General features: G+C 35.1%; 1 protein-coding gene across 1 annotated transcript; it reads right to left on the bottom strand.

The window, feature by feature from the left end:
* Window positions 1-1,111: 1,111 nt before the first annotated feature.
* On the bottom strand, window positions 1,112-14,486 carry LOC113061421 (ras-related protein Rab-27A-like). The gene is made up of 7 exons (XM_026230514.1): window positions 14,308-14,486; window positions 6,449-6,621; window positions 4,223-4,308; window positions 4,027-4,130; window positions 3,199-3,322; window positions 1,418-1,623; window positions 1,112-1,278 (listed from the first exon to the last, which is right to left on the bottom strand). Exons 2-6 carry the CDS (start codon window positions 6,599-6,601, stop codon window positions 1,422-1,424), a joined length of 669 nt encoding a protein of 222 aa, XP_026086299.1. The 5' UTR covers window positions 6,602-6,621; window positions 14,308-14,486; the 3' UTR covers window positions 1,112-1,278; window positions 1,418-1,421.
* Window positions 14,487-14,583: the final 97 nt, after the last annotated feature.

The following is a 14,583-nucleotide window of genomic DNA, read 5'->3' as shown; positions in this document are numbered from 1 at the left end:
CCACCTATTCTTTTTGTTTTCTGTTATTCTGGTTGTCTTAGATGGAGACAAAAGGATAAAGATTGTAAGCGCATTGCTAAACTAAAAACAGAAGCTTTTAGTGAAGCAATCGATGCATTATGAAATAACAACAAAGCCAGGGTCATCTGAGTCTGCTGCAATTTCAGATTTCATCAGACACCAGTATTTCAACACGTCATCTGAAAAAAGTGCATGCCACAATATCATAATAAATAATAAAATAGATTTATTTTTTCAAATAGAGTTTCAGTATTTGGCACAAAGACAGTGTTTGGCACTGATTCAGTGTTACAGGCAATACAGTAGAATAAAGCACTTTGGAAATGATTCTGAAAACAAACCCAAAATGTCCACAGAAGATTAAAAACATTCACTCAAAACTCATCTGCTTTGCTTTTTGTAGACTATAAAGAGACGAGATGAACAAAATCTACTGGCACTGTACAACCAATTTATTATTTTTTTTTTTTTTAATATAACCATAGTTTATATTAGTAGTATAGATGTGGATATTTAATCTAAACTACATTCCAAATTAAATCCTGTGTTTAAATGCCAATAGATCTACGCAGAAAAACCACAACCAACACCTGGTGAATGTCTAAACAAACGTACAATACAAATCAACCACTAACCTACAAATGAATACAATAACAGCTAAATTCTTATTTTATTTGTCTCGGACATCTACACGACTACAGATAACACAGTAACACTTAAAGTGTTAACTAGTAACTAAAAAGTGTTAAATTCTACAAACTTGTTAAAAAGTGGCATAGAAGTGCTATTCACCATCAGTCCACTAGAGAGGGACAACCAGCACAAATTATCACAGGAGCAGATTTTAACCTTCATGCCATTTCCACTATAGATGTTTTTTTGTTTTAGTTTTTGAGAAAGTGACAGGATCTTAATGATATTTTGCGTGTGTATATATGTGTGTGTGTGTTTAAAATATAAACATTTGAAACAAATATTTAAAAAATATCTAACTTTTTTTTCTTTCTTTTTTATCAGATTTTCTGTGATATAATGTGTTTTTTATTTAGAAATCAACACAAAACTCTAACAATCAGAGAACTGCAGTGATGCATGCATGGGTCTAGTTTTAATAATAGATGTGCACTAATAGTGAAACAGTGAGAGAAATCAAGCCCTTGAAACATCTGACGCATTAAGGCTTCTGAATGCAGGATTGGGTGTAAAGTGCTCTCAAAACATGAAGACTTGAATCTAGGTGGCTTCAGCCCATCCATTCTGAAAAACAACAACAACAGTTTAACACGTTGAGGGTCTCTTATCCTCTTTATCCACTGAATTAAACCGTAAACTAAACTAGGACTCATTAAAAGGATTCAGAGAGCCTCGGCTATGTCTTGAATGGAATGATTCTTACGGCATTAGCAGCCGCACTTGCTCTGCTCGGCGTCACGTGGCTCTGCCAGATCGCTGGTGCTGTGGCCGTTGGTGCGAACCATCCCATCGGGGATCCAGGATTTGTCCACACATCTCTCCATGCGCTTCATGATCAGATCCAGCAGGACCTCCACGGCACGACTCACGTTCTCACCGTTCGCAGCGCTCGTCTCGAAGTACGGGACTCTGGAAGAAGAGAATAAAACAGATTAGAGCACAAACTACAATTCCAATAGGGTTTTTGGCACTAGGTAAACATTAATGCAATACTTGATGCACAAAAATGTTGTGTAAAATAGTCAATTTATCATTAGCCAGCTGCTTTCACTGATGCATTTCATTTAGTACCAAGTATATTATTACACATCTCAGAATAATTTTCTTTTAAATGGCTGTAAATGATGCATGTGATAGAAGACAGCACTGGTTTGCTGCAGGACAGCCTCCGCACTCACTGATGAGCACTAAAATGTTGCCTACATAGGTTGCAGAAATCGGTCTCATAAACTTCAATTCACCTGCTTTTACATGCTTCTCTCGTGATCACATAAATACTCAGCTTATACAGTAAAAAATAAATAAAAAAATTAGTAGTTAAAATAAAATTCTAAGCATTTTTATATAGCTAGTAGTTAATTTTATTTTTTAATATTATTATTATTATTATTATTATTATTATTATATGATCAACTGCTTTGAGTTGCTACTTATATATATAAAAAATATGTGTGTGTGTGTGTATATAAACACACACACACATACATGCATATATAATTTAAATTTAAAAAAAATTATTAATCATGTATAATATGATATCATTTATAATAATTAGTAGTAGTAATAGTATTAGAAAGTAAAAAAAATTAATTGAATGGGAAAATTTGTTATATCTACACTTCCAGTATAGAAAGTCTGGAATAAAGAGGTCTCTTCTGCTCACCAGAGATGCATTTACTTGATCGAAGATACAGTAAAATTGTGAAATACTATTATTTAAATTAACGGTTTTCTATGTGAATTTAGCTGAATTTTCAGCATCATTACTCCAGTCTTGATCGTCACATGATCCTTCAGAAATCATTTTCTGATAATCATCCATTTTTTTAATCAATGTTTGTACAAAGACACACCTGGATGAGTTTAGTTGTGAAGATCAGTCAACAGAATATAAACAATCTGATGACATTCAATGAGTCACTGCAAACTTACTGAGCAAATATTTTACCTGTCAATCTCGTAAGACCTAACGTGACAGAATCACTCTTCATATTAGCTGAGCAGAGCATTTTCATGTAATCACACTGAAGTATTCACGAGGCCGAAACCTTTTTAGTTGCCTCAAAAGACTGATTCTGTCTAAACTGAAGACTCACATGAACAGTCAATATTAGTTTTCAGCATACTTACTGTGTCACATTTAACAAGAGCTGTCCTCATCTTAGGCAAACACACTACAAACACTGCCCTTAAAACAAACATCCTTAGAGTCGCCCGCACCCTGAGACACGCGAGAAGAGACTCCAACAAGCCAGTGAAACCCCTCACCTGTAATGTTATGCTAACAGTTCTACAACTATATCACACAGTAAATATACTGATATATGTCAGCACAATCTGATGACGTCACAACTATTCCTCAGCAGCTGAACTGAATGCTTTGAAACAATATTGAGGTATTGCTCTGATTTTCGGGGCAGTCGAGGTCATCTTCAGAAACAGACACGGACACAGGACAGGTCTCAGGGGAACGCCGTTTCTTACCCGTATTTCTCCGCCAGTTCCCGTGCATTCACCGCTTCCACCGCGCGCTGGTCCTCAAGGTCTGACTTGTTTCCACACAAGACGATGTCGGGATTCTCACAGTACGCGTGCGTCTGCAGCTGACCTGTCCGAGACATCACAGGAATAAATCATTCATTATTATTATTTTTAAAATTATTTATAATAATCAAGCAGCTTAGTGGTGTGCCTAACTATTAATAATAACAATAATAGTAATTATTATAATTTTTTTTTTTTTTGCTGTTAATATTTTTAGCTGAGCAATATGTCTAAACTGCTAGGCAAAAAATTTACTTGTTAATTTTAAATAAATAAAAAATATATATATATTATACTGGCAAGCACTATGCTTGCTGCTGGTTTAAAATGAAAAAAATATTTAAAATAATATTAAATAATTATTTCAAAAATAATTTATGATTGTACAACCACTGTAAGCTACTAGGTTTTATATATATATATATATATATATATATATATATATATATACAAATATTCTTATTTTATTTTAGCACAAGTAGTAGACCATGCTAGTTAAATAATAAAATGAAATACAAATAAAATAAAAAAATGAATTAATATATATGTGTATATATATTTTTAGGTGCTATTTAAATATTAAAAAAAAAAAAAAAGTTGTGGCAGGATAATTTGTGCCAAGACAGTCAAATACAATTTATGAACAAAATATACATGGAGCTGTTAATTAAAAATGGTAACAAAGAAATCTACATAATGAATAGCAACTGTATAGAAAAAAATCTGTGCATAATGGTGTCATGTTCATTACGGTGAATCTGGACTTACTCATCCAGTTCCGCACATCAAGGAAGCTCTGCTCATTCGTGAGGTCAAAGAGTAACAGGAAGCCCATGGCATCCCTGAAGAACGCTGTGGTCAAACTCCGAAATCTGCATTTAGAGGAGAAGGCAGAGAAAACATCACACGAATCCTCTCAGACTCAGATTTGAATGTTATAAAGCAGAGCTGGTCTGTGTCTGACCTCTCCTGTCCGGCCGTGTCCCACAGCTGAATGTGAATCCTCTGTCCTCTCCCGACTGTCCCATCAGGACCGTTGGATTTGTACACCTTAAAGGAAGACAGAAGACACCTGAAGCCCCTAAAAGACCATGTTACTGTATAACCGTGCATTACAGTGCAACAAATTTCCTGCCCTTCTCTGCAGGCAGCATGAGGTTTGGTGCAAAACATGCCACCACAAAGCTGCATTGGTTTACACTGGAGGGGTTTGGTATATAGTTCCAGGAAACCTGAATGTACTTTTCACACAGTCAAACACACTTGATGACAGAGTGGCAAGCGTCTCGTTAGCAGCACGACCCTAAACCATCAGTGTTTGTTTGACGTCTTAAGTGCTCAAGTGTTTGTTCTTAAGGAGGGATCCCTGCTCTGTAAGGACATATGATCCTGCGTTCATCTTTCCATTAAAACACACACACTATCATAACTCTGCCTGCTGATGCAGTTTCCTCAAAACAAATGTTCAATCTGTTTTTGTTACCGTGGCAACTGTTATTAGCATACAGTATTCAGTGGGGGGTGAAGTTCAGATACCCTGATAAAATATTACTCCAGTAAAAGTATTAAGTACTTGTTTGAAATATTACCTAGACAAATATAGATACTGAATACCTACAGTATCTATCAATCTATCGATCTGAATATCAATCTATTTATCTTTCTGAATAAAAATCTATCTGAATATCTATCAATCTGAATAACAATCTATCTATCTGAATAACAATCTATCTATCTATCTATCTGAATAACAATCTATCTATCTATCTATCTGAATAACAATCTATCTATCTATCTATCTATCTGAATAACAATCTATCTGAATATCAATCTGAATATCTATCTATCTGAATATCAATCTATCTATATATCTGAATATGAATCTATCTATCTGAATATGAATCTATCTATCTATCTATCTATCTGAATATCAATCTATCTATCTGAATATGAATCAATCTATCTGAATATGAATCAATCTATCTATCTGAATATCAATCTATCTATCTGAATATGAATCAATCTATCTGAATATCTATCTGAATATCTATCTATCTATCTATCTGAATATCTATCTATCTATCTATCTATCTATCTATCTATCTGAATATCTATCTATCTATCTGAATATGAATCTGAATATCAATCTATCTATCTGAATATGAATCAATCTATCTGAATATCTATCTATCTATCTATCTGAATATCTATCTATCTATCTGAATATCTATCTATCTATCTATCTATCTGAATATCTATCTATCTATCTGAATATGAATCTGAATATCAATCTATCTATCTGAATATCTATCTATCTATCTGAATATGAATCTGAATATCTATCTATCTGAATATCAATCTATCTATCTGAATATGAATCTGAATATCTATCTATCTGAATATCAATCTATCTATCTGAATATCTATCTGAATATCTATATCTATCTGAATATCTATCTGAATATCTATCTATCTATCTATCTATCTATCTATCTATCTATCTGAATATCAATCTATCTATCTATCTATCTGAATATCAATCTATCTATCTATCTATCTATCTGAATATCAGTCTATCTATCCATCTATCTATCTGAATATCAGTCTATCTATCTATCCATCTATCTATCTGAATATCTATATACATACCTAGCAAAGATATAATGTCGACTCTTGTTGTAGCATGTTCCCAACAAATTAAGCAGCCTTAGGCATCGAACTGCTTTCAGGAAAAGCATAATTACTCTGCGCACGTCTGTTTGCTTTTGCAGGCACACAGCATTCTGCGTGTGTTTTTCCTGCATCTAGTATTCATGACCATGTGCAAACGAACACTTGTATATCTGCCTGCATCTGTGGCTGCGATTTACACATGAATGGCTGCTCTTGACCTCTGGGCAAGTTTCCATGTGCAGGTACAAACTAAGCTGAACAGGACCATGGGATTTTACAGTCTGGTAAACCCCGACCGGGACTCCACAACAATAAACCTCTGTTACAAATCAACCAGGAAACATCTGAACCAGTGAGACTCGATCGCACTTTAAATACACCATCATAGTTGAACACTCATAAATAAATCAGTTAAAATGTCAGCATATAAAAACCAAGGCATGGAACTCTGCTTGTATACTGTACACTGGGGAAAACATCAATAAAATTCACGAACTTGTAATAAAATATCACTCACCACTCGTTTTTCTCTGAAGTCTATTCCAACTGTGGTGATGAATTTGGAGTTGAATTTGCCATCCGTGTACTGGTACAGGAAGCTGGTCTTTCCCACCCCAGAGTCCCCCAGCGCGAGGAACTTGATGAGGTAATCATAGTCCCCCTCGGACATACTGAGAGCTGAACAAGGACCTGTGATCAACAAACACATAAAAAATAAAAAAAGGTCAAAACTGCAAGATATGGACTCAATTTTGTTTTTTTTTTCTCTGAATTCTAAGTTTACATCTCAATTCAGATTTTTTTTTCCACTCTGAATACAGAGATAACAATCACAATTCTATTTCTGGTCAAAAAATCAGAAATAAATTGTAGTACTTAAACTAAAAAAATAGAAATGTCGCCTTGGTACCGAAACAGTTTATTTAGATTTTATTTAAGCCAATGTTTAAAAATACATATGAATATATGAATGATTTTATATATAAAGAAAAGTACAGAAAGTATTCAGACCCCCTTAAATTTTTCACTGTTTATTGCAGCCATGTACACACAGCACCCTATATTGACAGAAAAACACAGTTGTTAACATTTTTGCAGATTTATAAAAAGTAAAAAATAATAAAAACTGAAATATCACATGGTCCTAAGTGTTCAGACCTTTTGCTGTGACACTCATATATTTAACTCAGGTGCTGTCCATTTCTTCTGATCATCCTTGAGATGGTTTTACACCTTCATTTGAGTCCAGCTGTGTTTGATTATACTGATTAGAGTTGATTAGGAGAGCCACACACCAGTCTATATAAGACCTTCCAGCTCACAGTGCATGTCAGAGCAAATGACAATCATGAGGTCAAAGGAACTGACTGATGAGCTCAGAGACAGAGTTGTGGCAAGGCACAGATCTGGCCAAGGTTAAAAAAAACATTTCTGCTGCACTTAAAGCTGCGGTAGGTAACTTTTGACGCTGTAGCGGTTAATAAACAGAACTGCTTGCGTCTTGCGGAAGAACATCGTAGCCGGAACTACTTCTCTCTGTTTGTGTCTATGAAGAATCACAAAGGTACTGGGTTACTCCGCCGCGGTATCCCCGAAGCAATCTAAAATAGTCTGAATATAAACACTTATTATAGGTGCACCCTAGTGATTCAGGACAAGCTAAAAACACGGTTTGGAAAATGGATTCATGGTGTACTCGATTATTATATACATTTTTCTACATTTTGAACACAAACAAAGTTACGGACAGCAGCTCTGATTGGTTGTTTCTTACCGGGAGCGATGCATTTCTGCAAATGGCAATAGGACACTGGGAGGAGCCAGAGGAGCTTGATTTTTTTTTTTCACAGATTATCTGTCTCATATTCTACTGTCAGGACATAATGACAGGTTTAACAAATATGTAAAAAAATATTTTTTTTTACAAAAGTTTCCTACAGCACCTTTAAGGTTCCCAAGAGCACAGTGGCCTCCATAATCCTTAAACGGAAGACGTTTGGGACGACCAAAACACTTTCTACAGCTAGCTGTCCGGCCAAACTGAGCTATTGGAGGATTCTCTGGTCTTTTTGGCATTAATTCTAAGCCAGTGGTCACCAACTTTTTCAAGCCTAAGATCACATCCAAAATCCAAATGTAGACCAAGATCTACCACTTCCCAAAAAATATGAAAAAACAAGATCACAATGTTAAGTTCTACTTTGACATTCAACTTTCTTTGAATGAAGATTGCTCTTTAGCGTGTGTGTATCTTTGAAATTGGGGTGGATTGTGTTGTGGTGCCTCTCCACGTTACCCCTTTTGCTAGCACAACAGCCTGGTGACAAATCAGGCAAGTTTTTTTGTCCTTAATTATGGTGAATAGAAAATCATGTTCACATTCTACATGAAAATGATGTGTTTTTGCATTTTCCGTTGTGTCTTAGCCATCGTTTCGTTAGCTTGCTTGCGTATCGTTAGCTTGAAGTGAACGTAGTAGCGTGAAGTGACTGAGCTGTAAAACCTTGTTTATACTCGACGTCGTGTCAGCATCCGAAGATGCATGACTTTGAGCCGAATCTGCCCGAGCAGATATTAGTACATCTCATCAGTCAGACAAAGGGTGCTTTACTAAATACTGAGCAAAGGGTCTGAATGCTTAGGGACAAGGGATATTTCAGTTTTTCTTTTTTAATAAATGTGCAAAAATGTCAATTCTGTGTTTTTCTGTCAATATGGGGTGCTGTGTGTGTACATTTAGGGGAAAAAATGAACTTAAATGATTTTAGCAAATGGCTGCAATATAATAGAGCGAAATATAAAGGGGGTCTGAATATTTTCAGTACCCACTGTGTATATATATATATATATATATATATATATATATATAGTTTAAGTTAACATTAATAACCCTGACACAATCACTCTTACAAACAAAACACTAACAACAACTTGTAAAACTTTTTCACAAATTAACTTCCACAGCAAGACAGGATAATCAATAGGGTTCATGCTGACTTTAGAAAGACAACCGAAATGAACCCATTAATATATACAATCCAACCAGAGCCGCAGTTAACCAGCATTTCGGTTAAAATGAAGAAAGACAGCTATTTTAGTGATGCAACGGTGCTAATCCAGTAACAGGAAACAAAAAGAAGAATTTGAGACTATTGCTAAAGTGTTGCATTTCTATTCCTGAACAGTAAATATTCTTCTGAAACCGATTTTGTCATTGATCATGAAGTCCATAAATACTGGAGTCTAAATGAGGAAACATAGTAGCTTTTCATACTTGAATGCATTCACAAAACAGCTTTTATTTCCTCTCACATTTCTCAACTCAAGTTTTTTTTTTTACTGCGGCTACAATACAGAGACTTTCATCAGTTAAAAATTAAGCGTTAAACTCAGAGGATGCACTCGAGACAATCATTATCTGTCATTTTAGGCTTTGCAATGCTGTCATGCTCTACTTTTATCTGTCAGTAAAGTACCGTAATGCTTGGTACTAAAGCATTTTTATTTTTAGACATTCTGTGGAAAGAGCTTACGTCAAGTCTGATGAAGCACAATGTTTCTTTTCATTTTTGTTTCTGCTCTCACATTGTGAAGAAGTCAATGTTCTGTAATCTGGTCTCTATATTTAAAAAAAATGACACAAAACCTCACTTTAAGTCCTGAAAATTACAGTAAGTTTTTACAGCACATCTCACAAGATCAATGAAAGCTTCTCAAAGAAAGCTCAAAGAAGTATGCGAGCTTCTAAACCTGCTCTATGATTTCATAATGTCTGGATACACATCTAGTCTTGACACGTTCACAGAGTTAGGGAGAGGAAATTGTCCCTTGATGGCTCAGCTGTAGCTCCGAGTTTCTCAGACCGCATTAAAGCAGATCATATGACTGAAGAAAGAGCGTAAAAACCTCTAACAAACGGCCACGTTCTTCCACGCAGAGAACAGCGCTGGTCAGACTTTAGGATGCTATTCACAATCAGTCAGATGGTGGAAAACAAACATGTTTGAAAAATAAAAATTACATATGCTTTTACATATTTTATTATTGTGGAAGTCTCTTCTGCTCAACCAGGCTGCATGTACTTGATAAAAATAAAATAAAAACTAATTTCATTAAATATTATTATCATTTAAAATAGCTGTTTTCTATTGTAATACGGTGTGCAATGTAATTTATTTCTGATGCACTGCTGTATTTTCAGCATCATTATTACTCCAGTCTTCAGTGTCACATGATCTTCAGAAATTGTTTTATATATATTATTTATTTATATATATATAGATTAGAAAAAGCACATGCATCACCACAAGCCTGTGCAGCTATTTTAATGAGAGTTTTCCTGCCTTCACGGCTGAACTAAAGTCAACAGAGTTACAAGTATTGCAGTAAATCTTTCCATTGTCTCAGGAACAAGATTACCCAGAATGCATTTCAGTGTTTAGCACAGATGAAATCAGTCACTTCATTATGTCGTGTCTGAGAGGAAACGTTCAGTGTGTTTGTCTAGAAGTTTTGCACTCTATTGTTATCTTACACCATCTATACACCAGAACTTATAATTGTCATGAGACAGATAGATAGATAGATAGATAGATAGATAGATATGTTTTTAACATTGATAATAATCAGAAGTGTATCTTGAGCAGTTAATCATCATATTATTCTGATTTCTGAAGATCATGTGACACTGAAGACTGGAGGAATAATGTGAAAATACAGCGGAGCATCACAGAAATAAATTATACTTTACTATATAATCACATAGAAAACAGTTATTTTAAATTGTAATAATATTTCACATTTTTACTGTATTTATCAAATAAATGCAGCTCTGGTGAGCAGAAGAGACTTCATAAAAAAAAAAAATAATAATAATAATAATAATAATAATAATAATAATAATAATTGACCCCTTAAATTTCAAACAGCAAACAATTTAATTGTAGAAAATAAGATGGAATTAAAATCGGCAAAGTTACTTATTTAACAGCATTAACTTATTTCGCACAAACACGAGAAGTGTATTATTCATTAATATACATTTACTGGTAGTCTGAAATGACCACTTCTGACAAACCGAGCATCTCAGTTAAATATCTCAGGGAAATATCATCCAATGCTTTTAGATTAACATTACAAGAACTATTAGATAATAACACTTTCACTTCTGCATGATTCCAGCGCTCAAAACACTACAAAAACAGAATTCATGAAGCTTGATTTTAAGTGCATGCAACAGCTGATCTTCTTGATCACAAAATCACACTCTTATGAGGACAAATCTCCTCAACTTTAAGACTCTTGTTGTAAAAGGATCAAACCTAGATTTATGTTTAGCAACTCCTAAACACAACATTCCCTTCTGCTTCTCTGTTTTTCCGTACATACTACAGCGACAGGAAAATTACTTGAAATCAGATGCTCGTAAAGAGAAAGTGCACCAATTTACAAAAAATGTAAGCATGAGCACACAAACCCAGTGTTAGACACAAGCGGCGAGTGTTCGGCTGCATCATCTGACACATCTGAGATGGTCATCTGACACAACATGAACTTCTGAAGACTTCAGTTAGACACATCTAAATTTAACTGGCTTTCACTTGCTTTAACAATCACTAGCCGTGTGCAAGAGCTCAACCAAATGCCTGAGCTTTGAGTTCAGCTTCCTGTCCATCCAAAACAGCCCCGAGGAAGACGAGGAGAAACACTTTATCAGACATTCCCAGCAGAGCACCACCCTGGGCGCTACGCCAACGCTAGCGGATTCAGGAGCCAACACACACTTCTGCATTTCACACCAGAAGTCAAGCTCTGACAAGCTGGGTTTCTTCTCTCGTCCACTTCCCTCTTCTCAAGCTATATGTGTGAAACACAAAACGGCCATGCAGACCTAAAAACAACTCATTACCTTTGACCTGATGCGAGAAACATTACAAGACCACGTTTTCAATTGAGCAATAACCCTTCAGTTATGCATGAATGATGCATACAGAAAAATAAATATTATGTTGAAATAGTCAATTCAGCTCAGAAAGATTATATTTTCAGGCTGAAAGCACATGAACAACACCATAAAGTGGTAATTTTAGACTTTAGGGCATATCAATGAGAAAACATGGCGGTCTCAATGGATGCAGTGTCAGTAAATTTGTTCAAATTAAAGACATTTTTGTTTTATTTATAATAAAACTAGCCTAGTTGCGTGCACAATATACAACAGCATTTATCAATTATTATCGGTTTACAGCACCTTCATAACATTTAAAATGTTAAAAACACAGCTGATCTTACGAATCTGAAATCTCACAAATCTGTTTTGTTGTTTTTTGACATGGGAATAAAAATAAAAAAGGTAACTGCAACATTTTATTTCACAATTGTGAGTTTATATCTCGTAATTCAAACTTTTCTTTACATATTTATATCTTGTAATTCTCAGAAAAAAAACTGAGATATAAATTGAGAAATAAAAGTCTTAAATTGTAAGATGTTAACTCGCAAACTCTTAATTGTCAGAAGTCCTGAATAGATAGATATAAATTTTCCATTGCAAAAAAAATAAAAATAATAATAATAATAATAATTCAAGCTCGTTTCTGCCATTGAATAAAATTTTTTAAAAAAGGTAACTTTCATACCAAAGTCAGGATTATTTTTTTTTATGTGGTTGAAAAAAAGTTCACACACATTTCTACATTTATTCCTTAATAATAAAAATTGTTTGGTTTTTTTCAAGAAAAAAACATGGCTTTTGTGCGTTTTTGATATCTCAATGCTGACTCTATATTTTTATAAGCCTGGACTGTGAGATATAAAGTCACAATAATTTTTTTTTTTTTACCCAAGCTAGAAACAAGCTTCCACAGATAACGGTGTCTGTGATGCAAATTGTACTGATAAGACTTCATCCTGACCACTGCAGATGTGTGAAATAAAATCACTATCCAATGGGCTGAAAACATTCTTCATTAACTAAATAACATCCCATATCAATTTTGCCATTGTGTGGAAAAGCAACAGAGTGATTTTAGCCATAGCGAGCATAAACCCACACACTACAGTCCCATTGACAGCTTAATAAAGACTCTTTTTGGGCTTTCAGAAGAATGTGGACCATAAGATTTGGCTCATCTAATACCCATCAGCTGGTGCTCATGTGCTCTCGGCATCCTGTCATGTGACCCCCGATTCCCAGCCCTGCTTAAAACACACACACACACACACACACACACACACACACACACACACACACGAGTCTATGTTCATATAAATCACTTTCTCTAGAACAGACAGGAAAAACCGATAAGGGCATTTAAATGATCTGAGCTCTGGAAAGTTCTTCTAAGGAGAGATTTCTCTCCGGAGATAGTTAAAGGAATAATTAAACCCCAAATCTCTCATTCTCATGTTCCAAATGATTTTCCATGCAACACAAATCAAAATGTTTTGCACAGTTTTCTAACTATTCTTTTCCATGCAATCAAAGTGTACAAGGATGCAAAGCTCCCAAAACACAGACTTGCGCACTATATTCCCAGTCTTCTGAAGTTTAATGACATGTTTGCATGTGACACCGACTGATATTCAAGTCAATATAAATAAAATGTATTGAAAAGCTGTCTCAAATTACATTGCATTTATTAAAATATGTCAGATTAAGGCATTATTAGTTTATGAATGCAACTGGTGACAAATCGTCATTGTAGTTTGACGTGAAAGACATCTGATCAAGTTACCTTTGAATTGCATGGATATAAACATGACAATCACAGATTTGTGAAGACATGAGATGAAAAACTCATTTTTTGCGAGTGGAAATGTTCCATGAAATCTCAAACTTAAGGCAAAATTTTACAAAGAGTGTCAAATTCACACCATTGTGATTGTGAATAGTGTCACAAACATATGTCTTACAAGCTACTTTTACAGTATTCCCCCGGTTAAACAAGAAAGAAATGAAATTTGATCATTCACAAGGGGGAAAAGATCCCAAAACCAGACCTTCCTGACAGGAAAGCAGATCTGGGAGTGAAGCCAGGTGAGGCTGGTAAACTCTCAGGTAACTTCTTCTTTTTCTGATCAGATTGAAGTCACAGTCGTATTGAGATGATTAGATGTGATCCAGGATTGAGACACGTGTGTGTGTACAGATACACAAACCCCTGAACAACAGCTGTCTCTCACTAAACACACACGTTTAGAGAGACACACAATATATGTAAGATGTATATGAGCGGAATATCGCATATTATACACGACTGCATTATAAAAACGCCAAAATGAAAGGGTTAATTAAATGAACGCGTTGAGAAGATATTACCAAACTGTTAACATCACATGCATTTAAAAAAAATTTACAGAAACATTCGCACTTACCGACTGAGTTTTCTGAACGTTTGCTGATCTCTTTTTTGGATCTCTCTCCAGAGAATGTCAAACCGAGTGAGAACAAGGACAAGTGTGTGGCACTTTTCGAAGCGATGGACACTTTGTTTCCTAAAGTTGCTCCCGCACCCACATGAAGCCCCAGTGCGTGCACGCGCCTGTTAGTGACGCAATACTTCCCGTGCTCCGCTTATGAATATTAATTAGGCAGCGCTGACGTTTCTTAAAGTCCTTTCTGCAGAGACCACCGTGAAAGTAACGTAATTA

The sequence above is a fragment of the Carassius auratus genome, chromosome 43 (genome assembly GCF_003368295.1).
Source record: "Carassius auratus strain Wakin chromosome 43, ASM336829v1, whole genome shotgun sequence".
In the NCBI taxonomy this organism is placed as follows: Eukaryota; Metazoa; Chordata; class Actinopteri; order Cypriniformes; family Cyprinidae; genus Carassius; species Carassius auratus.
The sequence above is the reverse complement of the archived record's forward strand: the minus strand, read 5'-3'. Positions and strand labels throughout refer to the sequence as shown.

Coding starts and splice junctions, on each gene's coding strand:
- LOC113061421 (XM_026230514.1), bottom strand. CDS start 6,601: ATGTCCGAGGGGGACTATGATTACCTCATCAAGTTCCTCGCGCTGGGG. Junction 4,131..4,222: donor GACACGGCCGGACAGGAGAG/GTCAGACACAGA, acceptor CTCTAAATGCAG/ATTTCGGAGTTTGACCACAG. Junction 3,323..4,026: donor TGATGTGCGGAACTGGATGA/GTAAGTCCAGAT, acceptor TGTCTCGGACAG/GTCAGCTGCAGACGCACGCG.